The sequence below is a fragment of the Anomaloglossus baeobatrachus genome, chromosome 12 (assembly GCF_048569485.1).
Source record: "Anomaloglossus baeobatrachus isolate aAnoBae1 chromosome 12, aAnoBae1.hap1, whole genome shotgun sequence".
Lineage (NCBI taxonomy): Eukaryota > Metazoa > Chordata > Amphibia > Anura > Aromobatidae > Anomaloglossus > Anomaloglossus baeobatrachus.
Genome location: NC_134364.1, coordinates 1,003,045 through 1,026,479, shown reverse-complemented (window position 1 = coordinate 1,026,479; position 23,435 = coordinate 1,003,045). Strand labels below are relative to the sequence as shown.

Here is a 23,435-nt window from a genome sequence, read left to right as displayed (position 1 = left end):
ATTCTTGTATTGTTCAGGGTCGGAACGCTGCGTTTCTGGCGTTGTATTCTTGTACTGCTGAGGATTGTGACACTGCGTTTCTGGCGTTGTATTTTTGTACTGTTGAGGGTTGTGACACTGCGTATTTGGCGTTGTATTCTTGTATTGTTCAGGGTCGGAACGCTGCGTTTCTGGCGTTGTATTCTTGTACTGCTGAGGATTGTGACACTGCGTTTCTGGCGTTGTATTTTTGTACTGTTGAGGGTTGTGACACTGCGTATTTGGCGTTGTATTCTTGTATTGTTCAGGGTCGGAACGCTGCGTTTCTGGTGTTGTATTCTTGTATTGTTGAGGGTTGTGATGCTGCGTTTCTGGCGTTGTATTCTTGTACTGTTGAGGGTTGTGACTCTGCGTATCTGGCGTTGTATTCTTGTGCTGATGAGGGTTGTGATGCTGCGTTTCTGGCGTTGTATTCTTGTACTGTTGAGGGTTGTGACGCTGCATTTCTGGCGTTGTATTTTTGTACTGTTGAGGGTTGTGACGCTGCGTATCTGGTGTTGTATTCTTGTATTGTTCAGGGTCGGAACGCTGCGTTTCTGGCGTTGCATTCTTGTACTGTTGAGGGTTGTGACGCTGCGTTTCTGGCGTTGTATTCTTGTACTGTTGAGGGTTGTGATGATGCGTTTCTGGCGTTGTATTCTTGTACTGTTGAGGATCGTGACACTGCGTTTCTGACGTTGTATTCTTGTACTTTTGAGGGTTGTGACGCTGCGTATCTGGCGTTGTATTCTTGTATTGTTCAGGGTCGGAACGCTGCGTTTCTGGCGTTGTATTCTTGTACTGTTGAGGGTTGTGACGCTGTGTTTCTGGCGTTGTATTCTTGTACTGTTGAGGGTTGTGATGCTGCGTTTCTGGTGTTGTATTCTTGTACTGTTGAGGGTTGTGATGCTGTGTTTTTGGCATTGTATTCTTGTACTGTTGAGGGTTGTGACGCTGTGTTTCTGGCGTTGCATTCTTGTACTGTTGAGGGTTGTGACACTGCGTATTTGGCGTTGTATTCTTGTATTGTTCAGGGTCGGAACGCTGCGTTTCTGGCGTTGTATTCTTGTATTGTTGAGGGTTGTGATGCTGTGTTTTTGGCGTTGTATTCTTGTACTGTTGAGGGTTGTGATGATGCGTTTCTGGCGTTGTATTCTTGTACTGTTGAGGATTGTGACACTGCATTTCTGGCGTTGTATTCTTGTATTGTTCAGGGTCGGAACGCTGCGTTTCTGGTGTTGTATTCTTGTACTGTTGAGGGTTGTGATGCTGCGTTTCTGGCGTTGTATTCTTGTACTGTTGAGGGTTGTGACGCTGTGTTTTTGGCGTTGTATTCTTGTACTGTTGAGGGTTGTGATGCTGCGTTTCTGGCGTTGTATTCTTGTACTGTTGAGGGTTGTGACGCTGTGTTTTTGGCGTTGTATTCTTGTACTGTTGAGGGTTGTGATGCTGCGTTTCTGGTGTTGTATTCTTGTACTGTTGAGGGTTGTGATGCTGCGTTTCTGGCGTTGTATTCTTGTACTGTTGAGGGTAGTGATGCTGCGTTTCTGGCGTTGTATTCTTGCACTGTTGAGGGTTGTGATGCTGCATATCTGGCGTTGTATTCTTGTATTGTTCAGGGTCGGAACGCTGCGTTTCTGGCGTTGTATTCTTGTACTGTTGAGGGTTGTGACGCTGTGTTTCTGGCGTTGCATTCTTGTACTGTTGAGGGTTGTGATGCTGCGTTTCTGGCGTTGTATTCTTGTACTGTTGAGGGTTGTGATGCTGTGTTTTTGACGTTGTATTCTTGTATTGTTGAGGGTTGTGACGCTGTGTTTCTGGCGTTGTATTCTTGTACTGTTGAGGGTTGTGACGCTGCGTATCTGGCGTTGTATTCTTGTATTGTTCAGGGTCGGAACGCTGCGTTTCTGGCATTGTATTCTTGTACTGTTGAGGGTTGTAATGCTGTGTTTCTGGCGTTGTATTCTTGTACTGTTGAGGGTTGTGATGCTGCGTTTCTGGCATTGTATTCTTGTACTGTTGAGGGTTGTGATGCTGCATTTCTGGCGTTGTATTCTTGTACTGTTGAGGGTTGTGACACTGCGTATTTGGCGTTGTATTCTTGCATTGTTCAGGGTCGGAACGCTGCGTTTCTGGCGTTGCATTCTTGTACTGTTGAGGGTTGTGATGCTGCGTTTCTGGCGTTGTATTCTTGTACTGTTGAGGGTTGTGACGCTGTGTTTTTGGCGTTGTATTCTTGTACTGTTGAGGGTTGTGATGCTGCGTTTCTGGTGTTGTATTCTTGTACTGTTGAGGGTTGTGATGATGCGTTTCTGGCGTTGTATTCTTGTACTGTTGAGGATCGTGACACTGCGTTTCTGACGTTGTATTCTTGTACTTTTGAGGGTTGTGACGCTGCGTATCTGGCGTTGTATTCTTGTATTGTTCAGGGTCGGAACGCTGCGTTTCTGGCGTTGTATTCTTGTACTGTTGAGGGTTGTGACGCTGTGTTTCTGGCGTTGTATTCTTGTACTGTTGAGGGTTGTGATGCTGCGTTTCTGGCGTTGTATTCTTGTACTGTTGAGGGTTGTGATGCTGTGTTTTTGGCGTTGTATTCTTGTACTGTTGAGGGTTGTGATGCTGCGTTTCTGGCGTTGTATTCTTGTATTGTTCAGGGTCAGAACGCTGCGTTTCTGGCGTTGTATTCTTGTACTGTTGAGGGTTGTGACGCTGTGTTTCTGGCGTTGCATTCTTGTACTGTTGAGGGTTGTGATGCTGCGTTTCTGGCGTTGTATTCTTGTACTGTTGAGGGTTGTGATGCTGTGTTTTTGGCGTTGTATTCTTGTACTGTTGAGGGTTGTGACGCTGTGTTTCTGGCGTTGCATTCTTGTACTGTTGAGGGTTGTGATGCTGCGTTTCTGGCGTTGTATTCTTGTACTGTTGAGGGTTGTGATGCTGTGTTTTTGGCGTTGTATTCTTGTATTGTTGAGGGTTGTGATGCTGCGTATCTGGCGTTGTATTCTTGTATTGTTCAGGGTCGGAACGCTGTGTTTCTGGCGTTGTATTCTTGTATTGTTCAGGGTCGGAACGCTGCGTTTCTGGCGTATTCTTGTACTGTTGAGGGTTGTGATGCTGTGTTTCTGGCGATGCATTCTTGTACTGTTGAGGGTTGTGATGCTGCGTTTCTGGCGTTTTATTCTTGTACTGTTGAGGGTTGTGATGCTGTGTTTTTGGCGTTGTATTCTTGTACTGTTCAGGGTTGTGACGCTGTGTTTCTGGCGTTGCATTCTTGTACTGTTGAGGATTGTGATGCTGCGTTTCTGGCGTTGTATTCTTGTATTGTTGAGGGTTGTGATGATGCGTTTCTGGCGTTGTATTCTTGTATTGTTGAGGGTTGTGATGATGCGTTTCTGGCGTTGTATTCTTGTACTGTTGAGGATTGTGACCCTGCGTTTCTGGCGTTGTATTCTTGTACTGTTGAGGGTTGTGATGCTGCGTTTCTGGCGTTGTATTCTTGTATTGTTCAGAGTCGGAAAGCTGCGTTTCTGGCGTTGTATTGTACTGTTGAGGGTTGTGAGGCTGTGTTTCTGGCGTTGTATTCTTGTATTATTCAGGGTCGGAACGCTGCGTTTCTGGCATTGTATTCTTGTACTGTTGAGGGTTGTGATGCTGCGTTTCTGGCGTTGTATTCTTGTACTGTTGAGGGTTGTGACGCTGCGTTTCTGGCGTTGTATTCTTGTACTGTTGAGGGTTGTGACGCTGCGTTTCTGGCGTTGTATTCTTGTACTGTTGAGGGTTGTGACGCTGCGTTTCTGGCGTTGTATTCTTGTACTGTTGAGGGTTGTGATGCTGCGTTTCTGGCGTTGTATTCTTGTACTGTTGAGGGTTGTGACGCTGTGTTTCTGGCGTTGTATTCTTGTACTGTTGAGGGTTGTGACGCTGCGTTTCTGGCGTTGCATTCTTGTACTGTTGAGGGTTGTGACGCTGCGTTTCTGGCATTGTATTCTTGTATTGTTCAGGGTCGGAACACTGCGTTTCTGGTGTTTTTATTTTTTAAAGGAGGTGATTTTGAAATGTTAAATTTTAAAACATAAAAAATATGTGGTCATATATATTTAATTATACGTTCCTCCGACTGGAGCTTTTTACTCATCAATAAATATAGCTATTGACACTGTACTTGAAATAAAAATTTGAATATAGCTGTATATTAAGTCCAAAAAGTAATAACACTGGTGGAGAAAAAAATCAAAACAGTGGCCATAAATCTAATATATAAAGTTGTGTGTGTGTGTGTGTGTACGCTAAAGGAATCTGTACCGTCGCATTTACAATCATGAAATTTTGCATGCGCTTTACAGTTATTCACCAAAAAACTTGCCTACATTGAACTGTAATTGGTTGCTATAGGCGACGAAGGACATTCTTAGTAAAAGAAGTTTATGGGTGAGGTAATATGATTTCTGGAGAGAGACTTATAGAGAGAGACAAACAGTTACTATCCCGGGTAGTACATCTAGTTAATAAAAATCATAAAATGATCAGCGGGAATGGGTATAACCATAAAGAAATGTCGCTAGTCAGTGCAAAATATATGAGAAGAAACAAGAAGAAAGGTGCAAAAGACTGAGATATAGAGATGAAGACTAGTAATATATAAAAAGCAGCAGTACATATATATGGCCAGTAGATGGCACCGAGACATCGCAGGTAAATGGAGCAATCCTGTAGTGGAAGATGGCGTAACAATAGAATATCCGGCAGAAAGGCCGAGTGACGCCAACAAACAGCTGCACGCAGCGTCCAGAACCAGGAGGTATAATGGTGCTCCGTCCCCAGCGCGCGTTTCAGCGCAGTCCATCCTCCTAGCGGAGACAGTCTGTCCATAAACCTTGTACCCGACTTTTCAAACGTAGTGAAATGCTGTTTTTGCTGCAATTTTCAAAGTGGTAATTCTGCCATATTTATTTCATAGTGTTTATCGTATGGGCTACATCATATATTCTCATCAGACATTAGCAGACTTGACAATAGGAAGAGTGCAAGTTTTTAAAGGAGGTGATTTGAAATGAAAAATTTTAAAACCTAAAAAATACCTGATTGTGTGTATGGATATATATAGATTGAGATATAGATATATAGTATTTTTTTTATGACACAGACTACTGCTGTTCCTCCAACTGCAGCATTTTACTCTAGTTAACTTGTGGTGTTGCCGCAGGGGTAGCTCGTCCCCCATCCATGTGTCGCTACGTACACTCACTCGTCCCCCCCCGTCCATGTGTCACTGCGTACACCCACTCATCCCCCCCCATCCATGTGTTGCTACGTACAACCACTCGTCCCCTCCCTCCCCGTCCATGTGTCACTGCGTACACCCACTCATCCCCCCCCCGTCCATGTGTCGCTACGTACACCCACTCGTCGTCCCCCCCGTCCATGTGTCGCTACGTACACCCACTCGTCGTCCCCCCCGTCCATGTGTCGCTACGTACACCCACTCGTCGCCCCCCCCCCCCCCCCCCGGCCATGTATAGCTACATACACCCACTCGCCCCCTCCTCCCCCACCGTCCATGTGTCGCTACGTACACCCACTGCCCCCCCACCCCCGTCCATGTATAGCTACATACACCCACTCGCCCCCCCCCCCGTCCATGTGTCCCTACGTACACCCACTCGTCCCCCCGTCCATGTGTCACTACGTACACCCACTCGTCCCTGTCAATGTGTCGCTACATACGCCCACTCATCCCCCCGTCCATGTATAGCTACGTACACCCACCCTTCTCCCGTCCATATGTTGCTACGTACACCCACCCTTCCCCCGTCCATGTGTTGCTACGTACACCCACTCGTCCCCCCGTCCATGTGTAGCTACGTACACCCCCTCGTCCATGTGTAGCTACATACACCCACCCTTCCCACGTCCATGTGTTGCTACGTACACCCACTCGTCCCCTCGTCCATGTGTAGCTACATACGCCCGCTCATCCCCCGTCCATGTGTAGCTGCATACTCCCTCTCGCCCCCCTGTCCATGTGTACCTGCATACTCCCTCTCGCCCCCCCGTCCATGTGTAGCTACATACGCCCGTTCGGCCCCCGTCCATGTGTACCTGCATACTCCCTCTTGCCCCTCGTCCATGTGTACCTGCATACTCCCTCTTGCCCCTCGGCAATGTTTAGCTACATACGCCCTCTCGTCCCCGTCCATGTAAACCTGCATACTCCCTCTTGCCCCTCGTCCATGTGTACCTGCATACTCCCTCTTGCCCCTCGTCCATGTGTAGCTGCATACTCCCTCTTGCCCCTCGTCCATGTGTACCTGCATACTCCCTCTCGCCCCTTATCCATGTGTAGCTGCATACTCCCTCTCGTTCCCCGTCCATGTGTAGATACATATGCCCTCTTGCCCATCGTCCACATGAACCTGCATACTCCCTCTTGCCACTCGTCCATGTGTAGCTACATACGCCCTCTCGTCCCCGTCCATGTGTACCTGCATACTCCCTCTTGCCCCTCGTCCATGTGTAGCTGCATACTCCCTCTGGGCCCTCATCCATGTGTACCTGCATACTCCCTCTCGGCCCTCATCCATGTGTAGCTACATACCCCAGCCATCCCCTGTCCATGTGTAGCTCCATACGCCCTCTCGCCCTTCATCCATGTGTAGCTCCATACGCCCTCTCGCCCTTCATCCATGTGTAGCTCCATACGCCTTCTCGCCCTTCATCCATGTGTAGCTGCATACGCCCTCTCGCCCTTCATCTGTGTGTAGCTACATACTCCCTCTCGTCCCCCGTCCATGTGTAGCTGCATACGCCCTCTCGCCCCTTATCCATGTGTAGCTGCATACTCCCTCTCGCCCCTCATCCATGTGAACCTGCATACTCCCTCTTGCCCCTCGTCCATGTGTACCTGCATACTCCCTCTTGCTCTCGTCCATGTGTACCTGCATACTCCCTCTTGCCCCTCGTCCATGTGTAGCTACATACGCCCGCTCGGCCCCCGTCCATGTGTAGCTGCATACTCCCTCTTGCCCCTCGTCCATGTGTAGCTACATACTCCCTCTTGCCCCTCGTCCATGAGTACCTGCATACTCCCTCTTTCCCCTCGTCCATGTGTAGCTGCATACTCCCTCTTGCCCCTCGTCCATGTGTACCTGCATACTCCCTCTTGCCCCTCGTCCATGTGTAGCTGCATACTCCCTCTCGCCCCTCGTCCATGTGTAGCTACATACGCCCGCTCGGCCCCCGTCCATTTGTAGCTGCATACTCCCTCTTGCCCCTCGTCCATGTGTAGCTACATACGCCCTCTTTCCCCTCGTCCATGTGTAGCTACATACGCCCTCTTGCCCCTCGTCCATGTGTAGCTACATACTCTCTCTCGCCCCTTATCCCTGTGTAGCTGCATACTCCCTTTCGCCCCTCTTCCATGTGTAGCTACATGCGCCCGCTAGTCTCCTGTCCATGTGTAGCTACATAGGCTCGCTCATCCCCGTCCATGTGTAGCTTCATACTCCCTCTCGTCCCCCGTCCATGTGTAGCTACATACGCCTTCTCGTCCCCGTCCATATGTACCTGCATACTCCCTCTTGTCCCTCGTCCATGTGTACCTGCATACTCCCTCTTGCCCCTCGTCCATGTGTACCTGCATACTCCCTCTTGCTCTCGTCCATGTGTACCTGCATACTCCCTCTTGCCCCTCGTCCATGTGTAGCTACATACGCCCGCTCGGCCCCCGTCCATGTGTAGCTGCATACTCCCTCTTGCCCCTCGTCCATGAGTACCTGCATACTCCCTCTTTCCCCTCGTCCATGTGTAGCTGCATACTCCCTCTTGCCCCTCGTCCATGTGTACCTGCATACTCCCTCTTGCCCCTCGTCCATGTGTAGCTGCATACTCCCTCTTGCCCCTCTTCCATGTGTACCTGCATACTCCCTCTCGCCCCTCGTCCATGTGTAGCTACATACGCCCGCTCGGCCCCCGTCCATTTGTAGCTGCATACTCCCTCTTGCCCCTCGTCCATGTGTAGCTACATACGCCCTCTTTCCCCTCGTCCATGTGTAGCTACATACGCCCTCTTGCCCCTCGTCCATGTGTAGCTACATACTCTCTCTCGCCCCTTATCCCTGTGTAGCTGCATACTCCCTTTCGCCCCTCTTCCATGTGTAGCTACATGCGCCCGCTAGTCTCCTGTCCATGTGTAGCTACATAGGCTCGCTCATCCCCGTCCATGTGTAGCTTCATACTCCCTCTCGTCCCCGTCCATGTGTAGCTACATACGCCTTCTCGTCCCCGTCCATATGTACCTGCATACTCCCTCTTGTCCCTCGTCCATGTGTACCTGCATACTCCCTCTTGCCCCTCGTCCATGTGTACCTGCATACTCCCTCTTGCCCCTCGCCCATGTGTACCTGCATACTCCCTCTTGCCCCACGTCCATGTGTACCTGCATACTCCCTCTCGCCCCTTATCCATGTGTAGCTGCATACTCCCTCTCGTCCCCCGTCCATGTGTAGATACATATGCCCTCTTGCCCATCGTCCACATGAACCTGCATACTCCCTCTTGCCACTCGTCCATGTGTAGCTACATACGCCCTCTCGTCCCCGTCCATGTGTACCTGCATACTCCCTCTTGCCCCTCGTCCATGTGTAGCTGCATACTCCCTCTGGGCCCTCATCCATGTGTACCTGCATACTCCCTCTCGGCCCTCATCCATGTGTAGCTACATACCCCAGCCATCCCCTGTCCATGTGTAGCTCCATACGCCCTCTCGCCCTTCATCCATGTGTAGCTCCATACGCCCTCTCGCCCTTCATCCATGTGTAGCTGCATACGCCCTCTCGCCCTTCATCTGTGTGTAGCTACATACTCCCTCTCGTCCCCCGTCCATGTGTAGCTGCATACGCCCTCTCGCCCCTTATCCATGTGTAGCTGCATACTCCCTCTCGCCCCTCATCCATGTGAACCTGCATACTCCCTCTTGCCCCTCGTCCATGTGTACCTGCATATTCCCTCTTGCTCTCGTCCATGTGTACCTGCATACTCCCTCTTGCCCCTCGTCCATGTGTAGCTACATACGCCCGCTCGGCCCCCGTCCATGTGTAGCTGCATACTCCCTCTTGCCCCTCGTCCATGTGTAGCTACATACTCCCTCTTGCCCCTCGTCCATGAGTACCTGCATACTCCCTCTTGCCCCTCGTCCATGTGTAGCTGCATACTCCCTCTTGCCCCTCGTCCATGTGTACCTGCATACTCCCTCTTGCCCCTCGTCCATGTGTAACTACATTCTCCCTCTTGCCCCTCGTCCATGTGTAGCTGCATACTCCCTCTTGCCCCTCTTCCATGTGTACCTGCATACTCCCTCTCGCCCCTCGTCCATGTGTAGCTACATACGCCCGCTCGGCCCCCGTCCATTTGTAGCTGCATACTCCCTCTTGCCCCTCGTCCATGTGTAGCTACATACGCCCTCTTTCCCCTCGTCCATGTGTAGCTACATACGCCCTCTTGCCCCTCGTCCATGTGTAGCTACATACTCTCTCTCGCCCCTTATCCCTGTGTAGCTGCATACTCCCTTTCGCCCCTCTTCCATGTGTAGCTACATGCGCCCGCTAGTCTCCTGTCCATGTGTAGCTACATAGGCTCGCTCATCCCCGTCCATGTGTAGCTTCATACTCCCTCTCGTCCCCCGTCCATGTGTAGCTACATACGCCTTCTCGTCCCCGTCCATATGTACCTGCATACTCCCTCTTGCCCCTCGTCCATGTGTACCTGCATACTCCCTCTTGCCCCTCGTCCATGTGTACCTGCATACTCCCTCTTGCCCCTCGTCCATGTGTACCTGCATACTCCCTCTTGCCCCACGTCCATGTGTACCTGCATACTCCCTCTCGCCCCTTATCCATGTGTAGCTGCATACTCCCTCTCGTCCCCCGTCCATGTGTAGATACATATGCCCTCTTGCCCATCGTCCACATGAACCTGCATACTCCCTCTTGCCACTCGTCCATGTGTAGCTACATACGCCCTCTCGTCCCCGTCCATATGTACCTGCATACTCCCTCTTGCCCCTCGTCCATGTGTAGCTGCATACTCCCTCTGGGCCCTCATCCATGTGTACCTGCATACTCCCTCTCGGCCCTCATCCATGTGTAGCTACATACCCCAGCCATCCCCTGTCCATGTGTAGCTCCATACGCCCTCTCGCCCTTCATCCATGTGTAGCTCCATACGCCCTCTCGCCCTTCATCCATGTGTAGCTCCATACGCCCTCTCGCCCTTCATCCATGTGTAGCTCCATACGCCCTCTCGCCCTTCATCCATGTGTAGCTCCATACGCCCTCTCGCCCTTCATCCGTGTGTAGCTACATACTCCCTCTTGCCCCTCGTCCATGTGTACTTGCATACTCCCTCTCGTCCCCCGTCCATGTGTAGCTGCATACGCCCTCTCGCCCCTTATCCATGTGTAGCTGAATACTCCCTCTCGCCCCTCATCCATGTGAACCTGCATACTCCCTCTTTTCCCTCGTCCATGTGTACCTGCATACTCCCTCTTGCCCCTCGTCCATGTGTACCTGCATACTCCCTCTTGCACCTCGTCCATGTGTAACTACATACTCCCTCTTGCCCCTCGTCCATGTGTAGCTGCATACTCCCTCTTGCCCCTCGTCCATGTGTAGCTACATACGCCCTCTTGCCCCTCGTCCATGTGTAGCTACATACTCTCTCTCGCCCCTTATCCATGTGTAGCTGCATACTCCCTTTCGCCCCTCTTCCATGTGTAGCTACATGTGCCCGCTAGTCTCCTGTCCATGTGTAGCTACATAGGCTCGCTCATCCCCGTCCATGTGTAGCTTCATACTCCCTCTCGTCCCCCGTCCATGTGTAGCTACATACGCCTTCTCGTCCCCATCCATATGTAACTACATACTCCCTCTTGCCCCTCGTCCATGTGTACCTGCATACTCCCTCTTGCCCCTCGTCCATGTGTACCTGCATACTCCCTCTCGCCCCTCGTCTATATGTAGCTACATACGCCAGCTCGGCCCCTGTCCATGTGTACCTGCATACGCCCTCTTGCCCCTCGTCCATGTGTACCTGCATACTCCCTCTCGCCCCTCGTCCATGTGTAGCTACATACACCTGCTTGACCCCCGTCAATGTGTAGCTACATACGCCCTCTCGTCCCTTGTCCATGTGAACCTGCATACTCCCTCTTGCCCCTCGTCCATGTGAACCTGCATACTCCCTCTTGCCCCTCGTCCATGTGAACCTGCATACTCCCAATTGCCCCTCGTCCATGTGTAGCTCCATACGCCCTCTCGCCCTTCATCGATGTGTAGCTCCATACTCCCTCTCGCCCCTTATCCATGTGTAGCTGCATACTCCCTTTCGCCCCTCTTCCATGTGTAGCTACATCTGCCCGCTCGTCTCCTGTCCATGTGTAGCTACATAGGCTCGCTCATCCCCGTCCATGTGTAGCTTCATACTCCCTCTCGTCCCCCGTCCATGTGTAGATACATATGCCCTCTTGCCCATCGTCCACATGAACCTGCATACTCCCTCTTGCCACTCGTCCATGTGTAGCTACATATGCCCTCTCGTCCCCGTCCATGTGTAGCTGCATACTCCCTCTGGGCCCTCATCCATGTGTAGCTGCATACTCCCTCTGGGCCCTCATCCATGTGTACCTGCATACTCCCTCTCGGCCCTCATCCATGTGTAGCTACATACCCCAGCCATCCCCTGTCCATGTGTAGCTCCATACGCCCTCTCGCCCTTCATCCATGTGTAGCTCCATACGCCCTCTCGCCCTTCATCCATGTGTAGCTGCATACGCCCTCTCGCCCTTCATCCGTGTGTAGCTACATACTCCCTCTTGCCCCTCGTCCATGTGTACTTGCATACTCCCTCTCGTCCCCTGTCCATGTGTAGCTGCATACGCCCTCTCGCCCCTTATCCATGTGTAGCTGCATACTCCCTCTCGCCCCTCATCCATGTGAACCTGCATACTCCCTCTTGCCCCTCGTCCATGTGTACCTGCATACTCCCTCTTGCCCCTCGTCCATGTGTAACTACATACTCCCTCTTGCCCCTCGTCCATGTGTACCTGCATACTCCCTCTCGCCCCTCGTCCATGTGTAGCTGCATACTCCCTCTTGCCCCTCGTCCATGTGTAGCTACATACGCCCTCTTGCCCCTCGTCCATGTGTAGCTACATACTCTCTCTCGCCCCTTATCCATGTGTAGCTGCATACTCCCTTTCGCCCCTCTTCCATGTGTAGCTACATGCGCCCGCTCGTCTCCTGTCCATGTGTAGCTACATAGGCTCGCTCATCCCCGTCCATGTGTAGCTTCATACTCCCTCTCGTCCCCCGTCCATGTGTAGCTACATATGCCTTCTCGTCCCCATCCATATGTACCTGCATACTCCCTCTTGCCCCTCGTCCATGTGTACCTGCATACTCCCTCTTGCGCCTCGCCCATGTGTACCTGCATACTCCCTCTTTTCCCTCGTCCATGTGTAGCTACATACGCCTTCTCGTCCCCATCCATATGTACCTGCATACTCCCTCTTGCCCCTCGTCCATGTGTACCTGCATACTCCCTCTCGCCCCTCGTCTATATGTAGCTACATACGCCCGCTCGGCCCCCGTCCATGTGTACCTGCATACGCCATCTTGCCCCTCGTCCATGTGTACCTGCATACTCCCTCTCGCCCCTCGTCCATGTGTAGCTACATACACCTGCTTGGCCCCCGTCAATGTGTAGCTACATACGCCCTCTCGTCCCTTGTCCATGTGAACCTGCATACTCCCTCTTGCCCCTCGTCCATGTGAACCTGCATACTCCCTCTTGCCCCTCGTCCATGTGAACCTGCATACTCCCTCTTGCCCCTCGTCCATGTGAACCTGCATACTCCCAATTGCCCCTCGTCCATGTGTAGCTACATACTCCCTCTTGCCCCTCGTCCATGTGTACCTGCATACTCCCTCTTGCCCCTCGTCCATGTGTACCTGCATACTCCCTCTTGCCCCTCGTCCATGTGTACCTGCATACTCCCTCTCGGCCCTCGTCCATGTGTAACTACATACTCCCTCTTGCCCCTCGTCCATGTGTAACTACATACTCCCTCTTGCCCCTCGTCCATGTGTAACTACATACTCCCTCTTGCCTCTCGTCCATGTGTAACTACATACTCCCTCTTGCCCCTCGTCCCTGTGTAACTACATACTCCCTCTTGCCCCTCGTCCATGTGTAGCTACATACGCCTGCTCCCCCTTCGTACGCACTGCATATACCGTATACTTGCACTTCCTGTGTTATGGGCCAGAAGAAGGCTGCACTCTTGTATCCAGGAGACTGGAGTCCTCGATTCACCTTGTTTTATTTCCTAGGATCCACAAGGCACTTGCTGGCTTATGAGACTGAACGCCAAAGGCAAATCCTGCCTCTGATGGCCACTATTGACCTGCTTAAGAGGTTATACAACACAAAGCAACCACCGCTTGTGCTACTCCGAACATTTGGCCTTCAAGCTACAAATGCGCTGCCGCCACTAAAGGTTTGTTGTCTTTTGTGCTGAACTTAGTGCCATGTTTGGCCACACAAATGACATCTAATGTCACCTGTCCATTGTCAGCCTCCAAGAGCAAGACTGCTGCCAGAAGAGCACCTGTACTGGGCATCGGCACTCCCTGCCACTAAGGCCACGCTCAGTATCTGCTCAGTATTTGTAGCCAAAACCAGGAGTGGAACAGTCGGAGGAAAAGTAGAATAGGTTGTGGCTTAGAAATACTAAGATAAAAAAGTCACAGAAATACTGAACGTGGCCTTCAGGTCACTATTATGGGGAGAAGGATCCAATGCAGCCGCATGTAGAGGAGTGGATCAGTGTGCACTGCGGGGAGATTTCTCTGCTAGTGAATGTGTCCGGCGCTCCACACGGCATGTCATCATTGCAGAACGATGGCGTTTGTGTGGTCAGGCATGGGCTTTCTATCCGCGGCATGGGCCAGGACTAATCAATCCTTTTCCCTGTTATTTACAGGAGCAGATCATGGCGTTTGCTAGTAAATGACCGTCCCATGAGCCCCGGAGCCTGATTTACGGAACTTTGTTAAAATAATTTTTTAATTATCAATAAAAGAAAATAAAGTAAATTATCTGTGCCCAGAACGGATTGTCTATCATGTATTAGAGGTGCTGAGGTGTGCGGCAGTGGAGGGGCCGGGGCTGAGCTGTACGGCAGTGGAGGGGCCAGGGCTGAGCTGTGCGGCAGTGGAGGGGCCAGGGCTGAGCTGTGCGGCAGTGGAGGGGCTGGGGCTGAGCTGTGCGGCAGTGGAGGGGCCGGGGCTGAGCTGTGCGGCAGTGGAGGGGCCGGGGCTGAACTGTGCGGCAATGGAGGAGCCAGGGCTGAGCTGTGCGGCAATTGAGGAGCCGGGGCTGAGCTGTGTGGCAGTGGAGGGGCCGGGGTTGAGCTGTGTGGCAGTGGAGGGGAACCAGAATCCGGAGACTAAAAAGTTTGGTAGAAGGTATAGGGTAGGAACACGCACTGTGTACTCACTAAACCTCCATTATGGCGGCACACTCCTTCCCTTCACGCTTTCACTTCCGGAGCCGAAATAAACCCATATTGAATATTCACTGCTTTCCCCGCACACCGGCATGAGTAATTGGTTTCAGTTAGACATGCCCCCCACCCTGAGTGGCAACTGACTGCAACCAATCACAGGCGGCAGGATGGCCGGTGGGCGGGGAAAGCAGTGCAATTGTCTGTGGGTATCGTGGTATAAAAATAAATAAAACAATCAGCGCAGTGTCCCGTATTCTGATACCAGCACAAATAGAGCCCGCGGCTGCAGCCCCCAGCTATCAGGCTTTATCCTGGCTGTGTATCAAAATAAGGCCGGAGTCACACACTTGCACGAGTCTCGCTTTGCATCACCCGGCACAGCCGCACACTCTGCTGACAGAAGCGTGCATCTGCATGTATTTCAATGCAGCTGCACACTCTTGTCCGGAGAGTGTGCGGCTGCCATGTGATACAATCCAATACTCTTGCGAGTCATACGGTTCTTGTGAGTGCACCGTGAGGTCAGAGTCACACTCGCACGAGTCTCGCATCGCATCACCTGTACGGCCTGACGCTCTCCAGACACAAGCGTGCAGCTGTATAGAAATACATGGAGCCGACCCGCTCCTGTCAGGAGAGAGTGCGGCCGTGCCGCGTGATACCGATGCGAGACTAGTGCAATTCCCACGCAAGTGTGACTGGACTCCGGCCTAAGAGGAACCGTATGCGGCTGCTTTGTTTTTTTTTTTTAATTATTTAAATAAATTTTAAAAAATGTTGTGCAGTCCTCCCAATTGTCATACCCAGCCAAGATAAAGCTGACAGGTGGTGATGTATTCTCAGGCTGGAGAGACCCAGTCTAAGGGCTCTGTCCCACTTGCAATACTCGCCCAGACAAGTGGGATGAGTGTCATGCGTATGGTCTGCGGGTTTTTTTTCTCACCTAGCATCCGTATGACATGCGAGTCTGTAGATTTTTTTCACCAAGTATCCGTGTGACATGCGTATGACATGCGTATGACATGCGTATGCGCATAACAAAAAAAAAAATGCACCCATTTGTCACGAACCACCGGGGGGGGTCACTCAGAAATCCCCCGCGCTGGCTACCAGTACGTCACAATCGGGGGGTAACAAGTGGGGGGTCACCCCTCCTTTATACCTCCCGACCGACAGACAGAGCACGTGACGCGCTCTCTAGCGCCCCTCTTATAGTCAGGCCAATTATGGAATTGCCCGACAATAAGCAAGGAGGCCGCTATACTACTTATGCCGATTATTGAAGGGTCCCCGGTGAGAGTAGGGTATATATTCCCCCGACCTCCGCGGGCGGAATATATAAAACCTCCCCGAATCTCACTGGCCTCCCCACAATAATCCTTGGCACAACTCGCTGCCACCAACCGCTTCACGGTAACTATTAGCCGAACACACAGACGTGGGATTCAAGATAGAGATAACAGAACAGCCCAAGATTAATTATATAATTTAATCAGCCTAAAGCACACTAGAAACTACAATATATACAATAGGGAATCTACAGAATATACATATGTCAGAGTACAGTTACAGATAAAGCATGGTTTACAAACAGGCATACACAGTTCCAGCAGTTACCTTGTGCGTCTGGCCACAGGGGGGCGCCGTGGACCAGGTTTCTAGGATCCTTCCCACAGATGTTTCCTACACGTGACCCCCAGCGAAAGAACACTGGAAAATGGCCGAAGTAGGGTTATCAACCTGGGCAAATCCAGGTCCCCTCCTACCTTAGTGACCTCAGAGGGAGCACTGCTCTACCCCTGGCTGGAGTTATGGACAATATCCACAACAGGGAATATGGGCCATAACTTGGCCTGGGAGCGTCGTAGGCGGACGCCAACGCTCTCATTGTGACAGTTATGAATTTAGCTACAGAACGAGAGGACTCATGACTTGTCTACTAGTTCCCCATTGGCTGATATCACGCCTGGGGTACTTCCCAAGCTCCCGCTCCCATAAAAAAGGTGTGCCAGCATCGTCCGCATGCGAAAACACCATTTTTATGGTTGCCACATTTATCGGAAATATGGCTTGCGAGATATGAACCATTTTTTACTGGAGTCGTTCTGTCTGGATAGTTACATAGCCTTATAATGAGATACAACTCTTGTTACAGGGTGACGGCAGGGGGTCATCCTGTGTCCATTGTTCCCAGGTCATCTAATCTCCATATCACAGGAGATGGCCATGGGATGTGTTGCTGGGATGTGACACCTTCCCAGATGGTGGACATTAAGAACAAGAAGGGAGGGGGCACTGCCAGGGAGTGATGAGAGCGATTATGACTGGAAATCATAATTCCTCTTCATATCCCAGGGTTTCCCTCACACCTCCCCCCTTTTGAGGGCGCTAGGGGGCAGCACACTCCGGTGTTCCCCCGTGCGCCCGTCCGCGACCTCTCCTTGTCGGGACAGCCCGTCTGCGTTACCGTGGTCCCGGCCCCTTTTGTGGCGAATGGTGAAGTTGTATTGCTGGAGCGCAAGGCTCCATCGCAACAATCGCCCATTCGTCCCAGAGACGGTGTGCAACCAGCTGAGGGGATTGTGGTCCGTCTCCACGATGAAGTGGCGCCCGTATAGATAGGGTTGCAGACGCTGCAGGGCCCACACTATGGCCAGGCACTCCTTTTCCATCGTGGAATAGGCCACTTCCCTTGGTAACAGCTTCCTGCTCAGGTACAAGACTGGGTGCTCTTGGCTCGCAGAGTCCACCTGGCTGAGCACCGCACCGAGGCCGAAGTCACTGGCGTCGGTCTGTACTACAAACGGCCGCGTGAAGTCGGCTGCCTGTAGCACGGGCGGGCTGGACAGGGCGTCCTTTAGGGCCCGGAAGGCTGTCTCGCAGTCCATTGTCCAATCGACTGCAGAGGGCAGCTTCTTCTTGGTGAGGTCCGTCAAGGGCTTTGCCAGGCTACTATAGCATGGAACAAACCTCCTATAGTACCCAGCGGTCCCCAAGAAGGACATCACCTGCTTCTTGGTCCTGGGGGTGGGCCAGGACGCGATGGCCTCCACTTTCTCAGGCTCGGGCTTCAGTGTTCTCCCGCCTACCCGGTGACCGAGGTACTGGACCTCGCTCATGGCCAGCTGACACTTTCCCGGCTTGATGGTCAAACCTGCCTGGTGGATCCGCCTGAGCACCTGTGCTAATGCTCTAGGTGGTCCTCCCAGGTGGGACTGAAGACGGCAATGTCATCCAGGTACGCGGCCGCGTACCCTTCAAGTCCCTTGAGCAGGGTGTTGACCATCCGCTGGAAAGTGGCAGGGGCATTCCTCATCCCGAATGGCATCACCGTGGACTCGTACAGTCCAAATGGGGTAATAAAGGCAGAGCGTTCCCTGGCCTTGCGAGTCAGGGGGATCTGCCAATATCCCCGGCTCAGATCCATGATGGTCAGGTACTGAGCCCCGGCCAACTGATCGAGCAGGTCATCGATGCGTGGCATTGGGTACGCATCGGCGACCGTGACAGCATTGAGCCCCCTGTAGGCCACGCAGAACCGAGTGGTTCGGTCCTTCTTAGGGACGAGGACTACAGGCGAGGCCCAAGCGCTGTTGGATGCCTGGATCACCCCCAGCTTCAGCATCTCGTCAATCTCCTGGCGCATGTGTTGCTGCACCTCCAGGGAGACCCGATATGCTGAACGCCGGATCGGGGGATGATCCCCAGTGTCCACGTGATGGACAGCCAAGTTAGTCCTTCCGGGCTGGTTGGTAAACAACCCCCGGAAGGGGTGTAGGGTGGCCCACAGCTGGGACCGTTGGTCCTCCAAGAGCTGGTGGCCAACCTCCACATCCTCAATGGATCCGCCTGCCCTAACCTGGGCTAGCATATCCAAGAGGGTTTCCGCTTCTCCCTCCTCGGGCAGGTTGCACACGGGGAGCGCACACGCCTCCCGCTCATGATGTGCCTTCATCATGTTCACATGGAAGGGCTTCCGCCTTCCACGGGCAGGGTCCAGGGTGACCAGGTACGTCACAGGGTTGAGCTGCTGGTACACGAGGTATGGGCCTTCCCAGGCTGCCTGAAGCTTGTCCTGTGGTACGGGGACCAGTACCCACACCTTTTGACCCACTTGGTAGGTCCTCTCACAAGCGTTCTGGTCGTACCAACGCTTCTGATCGGCCTGGGCTTGAGCCATATTGTCGTGTACCAGTTGCGTCACGGCCTGCATTTTGTCCCGGAAGCGCATGACATACTCGATAACCGACACTCCAGGGGTGGCCAAATCCCCTTCCCAAGCCTCTTTCACCAGAGCCAGGGGGCCCCGCACACGTCGCCCGTACAGGAGCTCAAACGGTGAGAATCCCGTTGAGGCCTGTGGAACCTCCCGGTAAGCAAATAACAGGTGTGGGAGATACCGCTCCCAGTCACGCCCGTGGGAGTCGACCAACATCTTAAGCATCTGCTTTAGGGTGCCATTGAACCGCTCGCACAGGCCATTAGTCTGTGGATGGTACGGGCTGGCCACCAGATGTCGCACCTGGACTTGCTTACAGAGGGCCTCCATCAGCTGGGACATGAATTGGGTCCCCCGGTCAGTGAGCATTTCCTGGGGAAAACCCACTCGGGAGAAAATCTCCAGCAAGGCGGTGGCCACCTTGTCAGCCCGAATGGACGACAAGGCCACTGCTTCTGGGTACCGGGTGGCATAGTCCACTACCGTTAGTATGAAGCGTTTCCCGGAGCTGCTGGGGATGGCCAGCGGGCCGACCAGATCCACAGCCACCCTCCTGAAAGGCTCATCGATGATTGGCAGAGATACCAGTGGGGCTTTGGGGTGTGGCCCCGCCTTCCCCACTCTCTGACAGGTTTCACACGAACGGCAGTAGGCAACCACATCGGCCCCCATTTTTGGCCAGTAGAAATGCTGGTTTAACCTGGCCTTGGTCTTAGCGATCCCTAGGTGTCCGGCCATCGGAATCTCATGTGCGATCCGCAACAACTCCGTCCGGAACGGATAGGGTACCACCAACTGTCGGTCCCTGGGCCACGCCTCCGGTGAACCCTGCTGGACCGTGACCCGGTACAGCCGTCCTTGGTCCCAGACCACTCGCTCCGGGTCCGAGTCCGAGGGAGGCTGTGCCGCCTGCTCCTTTAGAGCTTTCAGGCTGTCGTCAGCTTCTAACGCTGCCTGAAACCCCTGACTAGATGTGGCCAGAATCGACGAGACTGTCACATCTTCGGTCAGTACCCCGGGACCTGTGTCCTGGCCTCCACCTGACTCGGCTGCCACTTGGTCAGAAGGGGAAGAGATATCGGACCTCCGGGAGGCCCCTTGGCTTCCAGCACTCCCACTGCGGGTGACAGCGGCCACAGCCGCTGCGACCGTGGGTCGTGCCTGCTCCTCCTCCGTTCCTGACCAAGTCGCCGGTTCAGGCAGACCTACCTGGCTTCCTGACACCCCGGTTGTGCGGGAACCCTGCACCGAGATCTTACCTGGGAGCACTTCCGCTCCGGGACCGGCCCCAATCTCACCTGCCTGTTCCCCCCCTGCAGCAACAGAACCCCGCTGTGAAATCTCTGGGGACCCCACATTTGCTGTGGTAGCCCCCACCCCACACACTGGTCCTCCCCCTGCAGCACCCTGCTCTCTGCTTATCCCTGCAGAGGGCAACAGATCCCAGCTCACAGGCTGATTACTTGTAGAGGCATTGTCACACCTTTCTCTGACCCCCTCCCCTCCTGTCACAGCTGCAGCTGTGTGTGTGTCTATGCAAGCAGAAAAATCAGAGTTCACTCCCTCCTCCCTTACATCATTCATGGAGAACACATTAACATTGTCCGGAGGCATGTCAGTACTGGCTGAAGGGTCAGCCCTTGGGGGGGGCCCAAACTGGGAGGTTATCTGCCCCAAATCTGTCCCAAGTAACACGTTTGCGGGGATCCGATCAGTTACCCCCACCTCTCTCACCCCTCGCCCTGCGCCCCAGTCCACATAAATGCCAGCAACAGGCAGCGCCGGGTCAATGCCTCCAATCCCGGAGACAGCGAGGGTTTTTCCAGGTATCAAGTCTTGGGGGGACACCATCTCAGGCCGCACCAGAGTCACCTCCGAGGCGCTGTCTCGCAGTCCTATGGTCACAGACCGGCCGACGGTGACAGGTTGGAAGCTGTCCAGGGACCTACCACCACCCCCACCCACACAATACACCTTGGGCGGCCCTTGGGACGGGGACGGAGCCGGGGCCTTGGGACGCTGAGGGCACATGGCCTTGAAGTGTCCAGGTAGGTTGCACTGGTGGCACCGTCTTGGTTCTGGCACGGGCCTGGAGAGGGGAGTTGAGGGGGACACCCCCTGCAGTCTAGGGGCAGGTGGGGCAGTCGCAGAATTCATCTTACCCCCTCTCCAGGTGCTGCTGGTGGCCGCTCTCCTGGCCTCAGGGGCCCGGTTGTTGGTGTAGTCATCGGCCAGGGCAGCTGTAGCCGTGGACCCCTTTGGCTTCTGGTCTCGGATGAACTGGCGGAGATCCTCAGGGCAGTTCCACAAGAGTTGCTCTGTGATGACCAAGTCCAGGATCTCCGGTCCGGTGGAAAGCTGCAGGCCTTGGGTCCAGTGGTCGGCAGCTCGGGCAAGTGCCCGCCGGTGGTCAGCCCAGGAGTCCTTTGGTTCCTTCTGCAGGGTCCGGAACTTCTTGCGGTAGGACTCCGGAGTGACGTTGTACTGTTGGATCAGGGCCCGCTTGATTGTGTCGTAGCCCTGATCTGCCTCAGTAGGCAAGTCCCCAAGGATTTCCAGGGCCTTACCCCTTAAACGGGGGGTCAGGTATTTGGCCCACTGGTCCTTGTCCAGATGGTGCTGCAGGCAAGTCCGTTCAAAAGCAGTCAGGAAAGAGTCCAAGTCTCCATCCTTCTCCAGCACGGGAAAGTCCTCAACACGGACCTTTGGAAGTTTGGTGTCTTGAAGGTCACGGGTGGCTGATGAGGGCCGGAGCTGAGCTAGCTGCAGCTGGTGGTCACGGTCTGCCTGTTGCTGTCGCTCTTCACGCGCTGCCTGCCGCTCCGCAGCCTCAGCCTCACGCGCTGCTTGCCGCTCCGCAGCCTCACGCGCTGCTTGCCGCTCCGCAGCCTCAGCGTCACACGCTGCCTGTCGCTCACGCTCGGCCATGAGTATCTCGTAGGTATCCCGGTCTCCAGCCATAAGCCTGGCCAAGGCAGCTTGAAGGAGGGCCTCTGCACCTCTCAGGCCAGAGGGATTGGCAAGTGGTGATCTGCGGCACGCTGCAGAGCCAGGTGATTCACTGTCCATTTCAGAGCGGAGGACTGGCATCTGGCTCGTTGAGGACCCTTGGGCGAGCTCCTCCTCATTTTGTCCAGCAGTGCCAGGTTGTGCGATGTCCTCTGCAGAGCTGTTCTCTGGCGTCGGGCTCTTGGAGGGCTCATGGACAACCTCCTCATCGTCTCTGGCCTGAGCATCGGCCATTCCTTTGGCTTTGCTCCTGGTGCTCTCAGCCATTCTTGCAGACTTTTGGTCACTGACACAGAACTGGGATGAGTGTCATGCGTATGGTCTGCGGTTTTTTTTTCTCACCTAGCATCCGTATGACATGCGAGTCTGTAGATTTTTTTCACCAAGTATCCGTGTGACATGCGTATGACATGCGTATGACATGCGTATGCGCATAACAAAAAAAAAAATGCACCCATTGACTTACATTGGCGAGATACGCTGAAAACGCAGCATGTTGAGATTTCACCAAGAGCACGATTCGTGAGGAGGAAAAAAAAAAAGCAAGAGGACACTGGCCCATAGCTTACCACTGGTGCAAGTACAATTTTATGTATTATCTGATTGCACTCGCACATGAAAATCGCAAGTGGCAAAGAACCAGTAGCGTAGCTACTGGGGGGCAAAGGGTGCGGTCGCCCCGGGCCCCGTGCTCAGAGGGGGCCCACCCGCAGCTACAATACTGATAATTATATAAGTGACACTGCACCTTTAAATATAGCGGCTTGGTCGCATCATGATGTACTGGACGCGCTCGAGCAGAACAGTGTGCATGGCCAAGTTATATCACACAGTGAACCTGTCTGCAGAGTATTCCCGGCTGTTCCTCCAGGACCTGGGGTGCTCAGTGCTGGCTCCGCCTCCTTCTTCCTCTGCTGACTCCCCGATTCCCTCCTGCTACACAGGGAGCTCCGGGCTGGTGGTAAGAGGCAGATTGCATCTAAGTTTGTGCACACAGAGAGAGGGAAGTTACTGTGGAGGCAGGTGGCAGAGTGTTCATTGCTGTGCAGTGTGGGGGCTATATAGTATAAGGGCCTGATGACATGTATGTAATATGGTGATGTGGATGAGGGGGGGCTGTTACACACTGCAGTGTTGGGGGCCTGATAACATGTATGTGATGGGGAGGGAGGCTATTATACTATATAACCCCACACTGCACAGTGTAATAGCCCCCTCCCCCACACAATCACCTCATCACATACATGTTATGAGGCCCCCACATTGCACAGTGTACTAGCCCCTTCCCCCACAGACAAAACCATATTACATATGTTATCAGGCCCTTACACTGCAGTGTGGGGTTATATAGTATAAGAGCCTGATAACATATATGTAATATAGTTTTGTGTGTGGGGGACGGGGCTAGTACACTGTGCAATCTGGGGGCCTCATAACATGTATGGTGATGTGTGTGGGGAAGGGGGGTTATTACACTGTGTAGTGTGGGGGTCTGATAACATGTATGTAATGATGCGATGTGTGTGGGGGAGGGGGCTGTTACACTGTGTAGTGTGGGGGCCTGATAACATGTATGTAATGATGCGATGTGTGTGGGGGAGGGGGCTGTTACACTGTGTAGTGTGGGGG

The 23,435-nt window shown here is 53.3% G+C and overlaps 1 protein-coding gene across 1 annotated transcript in view; it reads left to right on the top strand.

Moving 5' to 3' along the window:
* Positions 1-14,181, top strand: part of COQ6 (coenzyme Q6, monooxygenase) — a 209,823-nt gene extending 195,642 nt beyond the window's left edge. Inside the window, exons 12-13 of the mRNA XM_075330717.1 lie at positions 13,401-13,567; positions 14,054-14,181. Of these exons, the coding sequence (XP_075186832.1) occupies positions 13,401-13,567; positions 14,054-14,083 (197 nt within the window). The 3' untranslated portion in view covers positions 14,084-14,181. The remainder of the gene's footprint in view (positions 1-13,400; positions 13,568-14,053) is intronic.
* The last annotated feature ends 9,254 nt before the right edge of the window (positions 14,182-23,435 follow it).